The sequence below is a fragment of the Callionymus lyra genome, chromosome 12 (assembly GCF_982586985.1).
Source record: "Callionymus lyra chromosome 12, fCalLyr1.hap1.1, whole genome shotgun sequence".
NCBI classification, from domain to species: Eukaryota; Metazoa; Chordata; class Actinopteri; order Syngnathiformes; family Callionymidae; genus Callionymus; species Callionymus lyra.
This window is the reverse complement of record NC_141829.1, coordinates 18,516,694-18,523,755: the sequence shown is the minus strand read 5'-3', so window position 1 is coordinate 18,523,755 and position 7,062 is coordinate 18,516,694. Positions and strand designations below refer to the sequence as shown.

General features: G+C 36.9%; 1 protein-coding gene across 1 annotated transcript; it reads right to left on the bottom strand.

Moving 5' to 3' along the window:
• Positions 1–725: 725 nt before the first annotated feature.
• LOC148068530 (leucine-rich repeat-containing protein 58-like) lies at positions 726–6,883 on the bottom strand. Its single transcript, XM_087804701.1, has 4 exons — positions 6,229–6,883; positions 3,301–3,429; positions 2,959–3,236; positions 726–1,680 (listed from the first exon to the last, which is right to left on the bottom strand). The coding sequence occupies exons 1-4, from the start codon at positions 6,684–6,686 to the stop codon at positions 1,490–1,492; spliced, it is 1,056 nt and encodes a 351-aa protein (XP_087660827.1). The 5' UTR covers positions 6,687–6,883; the 3' UTR covers positions 726–1,489.
• Between the last annotated feature and the right edge of the window lie 179 nt (positions 6,884–7,062).

The following is a 7,062-nucleotide window of genomic DNA, read 5'->3' as shown; positions in this document are numbered from 1 at the left end:
AGTTGATAAATTAAAGCAAAATAAAAGTTGGTGCTAGTTACTCATCCTGTTTGAACACTTGCTTAGCTAATAGCTATACACACATTTTATCTCTTTCTTTTTTATAAAAATGCCTCTGAGTAACAACTTCTTAATACAGTATATTACTGACCTTTAGTCTCACATTCATTTATAACTTAAATATATGAAACTTACCTTAAATGCTTCTCTAGGATCTTTCCTCCATGGAACCAAGAATGTTAGCATGACTCGCTTCGCTAGTGTTGACAAGCTAGTAGTGCTCGTTTTCTAGTAAGCATCACTAAATGTTAGCATTTGTATTTTATTTTAACTAGTTTTAAATAAATACGTTTGTAAAAAGCTTTAAAAAAAAGAAAAAGGTCCTAACTTTTGATTAACTTGGCTTTAAAAGTGATTAATCTGGAGTTTTCCTAATGCTAGACTATACAGATAGCGATGTGTTGCTAACAAGCTAACAAGCTACGTTATTGATTTCCTACTTTAACAGAATCCTTCAATAATGGAGTTTTTCATTACGTTTCTTGATGTATAAAATGGACACACAGAATACAGATAAACATGGATATTAATGGCAATGATGGTGAAATTAAAACTTTGAGAACTCAAAATTAAGAATAAAGTGACAATAATCTCTTTGAAAATTATTAACGAAAACAAATTCATTATTTAATTTTGAGTGAGACCAACAAAAACAAAACGTGTAGCAACATCAATTTTCTTTATTATATTTTATTTATTACTGTTGTAAATACAATTAATATCAAATATACCATCTGTTTTCAGTTCTTACACAACTCTTAAAAAAAAACTTTTACAATTAAAAAAAAAGAAAGAAAATCTGAATACAAAATATTTACTCTTATTCCAAAAAAACAGAAATAATTTGACTTGATTAATATATTGATTAATATATTAATCTAGTCACAGTTTATCATGAGCTTATTGTAATTGTATTAAAATCCACTCTACTACACAGTTATCAACGCTCTAATATAGATGATAGTGTAACGTCTTGCTCACCTACAAACACACATTTCGGGCGACGATGAAGCAAATCAAAAAGGAAATACTCTGAGTTTTCTTGGGAGAGACCGTGATGCAGGAGTTTCTGCAGGAAGGAGAACAAAAAAAAAAAAAAAAACCTCCCGGAACATCACGGCCAAACCCTGACAGGCAGCGTCGCCATTGTTTTCGTGCAACTGGTCCAGCCCACATCCACTTCCTGTGTGTGGCACAGACTCACACACTTTGAAAACCATTATTTGACTCAATTGACTTTTTTTTCTGACAAAACTAGAAATACTACTTACAAGAACCAGTGATGCGTGCATTGGGAATATTAAAAAAACACAGTTTAAGTCAGGCACAAGAGAGGGCAGCTTCACGCAGCCATGGCTGCTGCTGGTTAAAGAAGTGAATTAAGAGGGTTTTAAGGAAGTACTTTTTAAAGGCGATATCAAGGGGGTTGTTATCCCAACAGCACCCTCTGCAGGCGGTCAGTGGGAACCCTCTCGTCCTCCGACTCGGCATCGCTCTGCGGGTTGGAGCTGCAGGGCGAGGTGCACTCGGGGGAGCACAGGTAGTGCATGAGGGGGAGTCGGTACTTCCCGCAAAAGTCCACGAACTTGATGTGACGCACGCACGAGTCGAAGTAGACGCCTGCGGATAATGACAGGAGATCGCAGCGTTCATTACACAAAATACACTCTTTTGTTCCAGAATAAACTTGTAAAACTGTGTGTGAAAACACAATAGAGTCATCTTGTAAATGTGTATCTATGTTTTATAATCTGTAATCCATTATTTTACTTTACAGCAATTATGGTTTCATTTTATGGATCTGTTTAAAATATTTCAACTTTATTTTCCACTTTAATTATTTGACTTTTGGATACTTTGGGTCAAAAAACTATAAACTTGTACACTTGATCATTTTTAAACCAATTTTACAAAGGACAAAATGCAGTATATCATATATATATATATATAAATAAATAAATGATTATGAAAACTTAAATTTGAACAATGATTATTTGACTTCGATTTTTTTGGAAATAAAATAAAATACACAATTTATTTTTACTAGATTAAACATATTCAATAAGAAGTAGATCATAAGTATATTTATTTGTACTTTATTTAGTAAATTATTACTATTTTAACTTTTCATATTGTGCATATATTGGAACAAAAAGGATTATAATAGTAAAACATAATTTATAAATATACTTCACAAAAAGACAATACATGAAAAAATATTGTATATATTATTTATAGTATTTATTATTGATATATGAAATCTAGTGATATGCTGGTGAAGCTTCATGAAGCAGTGTCTTGTTGTTTAGAGGTCAGTAGGTGGCGCCATCAGTTTAAAAATGATTTAATGTTTCATTTGAACAGTTGTAAAATAGTGCAGAGACCGCCATCCAGTGGACTCTGAAAATAATGACACTGCTTCATGAAGCTTCATCAGACCATCACTTCTGAATTCCCACCACAAGAACTGTTCAAGTATCATATAAATTAATAATTAATTTGACTTCACCCGACATTTATAGGACAATAAATAACTAATAAAAAATGTAAAAATAAAACAAATTAAACGAAACACTTAATGGCACAATAAAAATAAACATGGTCATATACTTCATTATCTGCCTCGTAAAACCCGTGGAACGTGACCACACGGAACAATGTCGTTTTCTTAACATGCTTAATAATCTATATATATATATATATAAATAGATTAATTTGGAGTAATTTAGTCAAATATTCTCGAAGCCCTTGAAAGAATAAAAATAAAAAATATATATATATATTTAAAAAAACTGATGTTGACTGACGAGTAAAATGTTCTCTCCCGTATATCAACAACATAAAGTTTTAATCAATATTCATCTTGTTATTGATTGTATTACGAGCGTCATCTCTCACCAGCACACTTGGGATTGGGACACTTGCTGGCCAGGTCCAGGTAGTGCAGCAGGTTGGACGGAAGGTCGCAGGGAGAGTACGGAACGTTCCTGCTCTTCACCGTTCTCCCCGCCAGCTCCAGCAGAGACGGCGGGTCGTAGGTCATCTCCTTCACGAAGCGCACCACCAGGGGGTTCCCCCGGAGGCTGAGCTCCTGCAGGTGGACCAGGCTGAGGATCTCTCTGGGCAGGTACGTGAGCAGGTTGTTGTGAAGACTCAGAGACCTCAGAGAGTAGAGCCTGGAGAGAGAGGGGATTGGTTAGAGCCCAGTTCTTACCAGGAGGGGAGGGAGGTCCAGGTTACCTGGTGAGCTGAGGGGGGACACTCTGGATGCGGTTGTCGCATAGAACCAGGTAGCAAAGGTGAGGCAGGTTCGCTACTTCAGGGGGAATCGCCGAGATGAGGTTTCCTCCGAGATACAGCAGCTCCAGACTGAGGGTCACAAATGACAGGTTATTATTTATTTAGGTTTTATTAGCAGATAATATCAAACTTTAACTACTTTAACCAGTGCCATCGAAACATTGAGTGGTTGAATATACCTTTTAAAAAGTTGAAACTTTATCATTTTCTTTAGCTGAAATTTCAATGTTAAATGTAGTTTAAGAATTTTTTTTCTATATAGAAAGTTTGAACTTGTTTTATAAATGAATTCAATTTAATAATAATTTAAATATTTTAAAAGTTTTTTTAAGACATAATATAATATTTTGGGGGTATTACTTAAATACATTTAAAAGACTACGAATGAAAAGATATTGAATTTAGTAAACTTATTTTTTAATTATCAGAATTAGTGCAAATCATTTATTTTGAAAATATTAGAGAATATTTTTTTAAATTAAATTATTTAAAAAAAATCCCAAAATAAGTTCAACCTTTTCTTCTGATACAATTATTGATATCAATAAAAACGAATGCATCATTAAAATAAAGAATATTTTATATATTTAACTTTGGGATTAAAAAAAACAAACAAACAAAAACCTATACAATACATAATTTTTAAACATAATTAATAAAATAAAGGTTTAAAAATAACACAATACGTCATTATATGTATATTTTTAAATATATACAAGTAGATTTATTTAGATGCTTGAGATTAAAAAGAAAATACAAGCATAAAACCATAAATTCAATATTTTAAATAGGGCTTATGCGAACCGTCCACGTGGGGGCGCCAAAGATTGAAAGATCATTTGAATTTCTGTTAATATATAATAATAATTTTTAAAAATTTGAATAGTAAAATGTTAAATTATTCAAACGAAATGTGGACAATAAAAAAAGATAATGAAATAGAATTTAGGGGTTTAAAAGAGATCCGGGGTTCCAACAAAAGGGGGTTTAGAAGGTTACCGGGTTCACTGAAGGTAAAACACACAAGGATGTCTGGTCAGCGAAAGTTGGCGCTCGGTGCCCTGGACTGAACTGATGACACAGCGACACACAGGGGCCATTATACTGTCCTTGGTGACTGAAAACCTTGGCCCCGGAGCTCCCGGCGGAGACTTTACGTTTGACGACATCACGACAAACCTCATGACCCGAGATTACTGTACCTCCTGACCCAGTTCACGCCTCGCTGCCAGTCTCGCCGACGAACTTTGCCCTCTGACGTGTCACCAGGACATGTTTTTATTATTATTATTATTATCTCCAATGTCACTTTGACAAAGCGTTTATATTTAAAAAATAACTATTATTGGCTCGGACTTTGGCGTCCGTCTTACGTTGATGTTTGCTCAAAGGTGTTTATATACAGGAACTGTATGAGTCCCTGGAGATTTGACCTGGACTTCAGACCTGCTGATATGAGCCAAAACCAGAACGTGTCAACCTCACTGATTCGTCAATAATCCTCATGGCAGGAACAAGCTGGTAAATGACGACCAGAGCTAGCAACCTCTAAAAATAAAGTAAAAAAAACAACATTTTTTTTGTAATCTATCGTTTTTGGGTGAAAGGTTAAAGCTTGACTGACCATATCAACGTGCCGAAAAAGAGCCAACAAATCATATTGACATTAAACCATATGTAAATACTTAAAAATGAGGTTAAAGTCGTGCAAAAATACTTTACTACGACATTTCTAAGTAAGTAAGTAATAAGTATTTATGGAGCGCTTTTCAAGCGCACAAAGTGCTTAAACATGCGAAAACACTTTACTACGAGATTAAAGTCGTACAAAATACTCTACTACGAGATTAAAGTCGTACAAAATACTTTCTTAGAAGATTAAAGTCGTGCAAAAATACTTTAATACGAGATTAAAGTCACGTGAAAATACTTTACTACGAGATCAAAGTCGTGTGAAAACACTTTACTACGAGATTAAAGTTGTGTGAATATACTTTAGTACAAGATTAAAATCGTAGGAAAATACTACGAGATTAAAGTTGTACAAAATACTCTACTACGAGATTAAAGTCATACAAAATACTTTACTGGTCACTTAAAGAAACGGTGTCTTTGTAATAGCGAGAACATATAAACGCAACAGGTTGGTATAAAAAAAAATTGTGGGGTACGCATTATAAAACATGAATTGTTGCTTTTAATTGTAACAACACTTGTTTAAGTATCCAGGGCATCATTTAAAAAATGAATTTAAATAAATAATTATGTATATTTTGGTATAAAAGTTTTAACATCAAGTGGTTCTCGTTACTGCTGAAAATGACTTGAACTTGTAGGATTACATTACTTAACTAGGCTTAAAAGTGACAGTTTTCATCCATTTAACACATTTTCCTTACACCACGAAATACAAGTAATAATAACAAGATAAGTGTCTTTAAGGGGAAATGGACGCATTTATTTAAGAGTGTCTTAAATAGACATTGGACTCTATTGTATCATCAGTAAGTGTCTGTTTGTACAAAACTCTCTTTTCATTGAAATATTTACATTGGAAAATGTACTTAAGTCCCGCCCACTTAAAAAAAAAAGTTTTTTCTGGAGATAAAATCTCGTTTACCATAACTACAAGCACTCTGCTGCTGCGATTGTGATCAAGGTTCCTCACCACCGATCATCAATCCCGGAGGTCTCCACCTCCAAGGGACTCGTTGTACAATCAAAGCTGGCGTGATGACAGTAGGAGGAGGAGCGATGCCTTTATTACGTCATAATGGACTCCGCTCTCGTTACCCCTCGTTCGCGGAGATTTCAGACGGAACGTAATAAAGAAAAAGAGACATGACCCCCCTTAGATGGCTCTCCTACCTGCCCAGGTCCTCGATCTCCGCCGGTATGCTCTTGAGTCTGTTTCCTCCGAGGGACAGTGAACGCAGCAGCCGCAGCTTGGTGCACTGCAGCGGGATCTCCTGGAAGCGGTTCCCGCTGAGGTTCAGCACCTCCAGCGCCAGCGAGCCGAACTGCTTGGGCAGCGAGGCCTCGCTCAGCCGGTTGTTCTTGGCGATGAGGGTCCTGAGGCTCCGGAGCCGCGTGACGCCCTCGCAGATGGCGGTCAGTCCGTTGCTGCTCACGTCCAGGAACTCCAGGTTGGAGAAGAGGTCCAGCGCCGTCGGCACCGAGCCCAGTCGGTTATAGTTCAGGTACAGCTGCCGGGTGTCGCGTCGCCGCTCCTCGCTCACGCCCTCCGGGGTGAAGGACTGCAGGTCCAGGCGAGAGAAGTCCAGGACGGCGTCCCCGAGCCGCGCCGAGCCTTCCCGACTCTCCATTTTGACAGCTTTTTTTGTTGTTTTTTAAACCAAACTAACTCCGTCCTCCCGCCCCTGACTCGCTTCACGATGCTAACTCTGACCAGAGGGAAGTTTCCAGCGACATTTTCGACCGCATAATGGGATAAAAACCCCTAAAAGTTAAAACAAAAAACTCTTCCAAAGAAGTTTCGACCCGGACGAGCCCTTTATGAAGACTCGCGTTCCAGGCTCGCCCCTGATTGGTCGAGCTCGACTTTTAACGCCCGCCCACTCGTTACTGATTAGCCGAGAGACACGTCGCTCAATGTTGGCGAAAGATTTACAACAACTCGGTTTTTATCGGTTTGTAGAAGTTTTTTTTTTATTGCACTTTTTTTTTGTGTGTCAGCGCTGG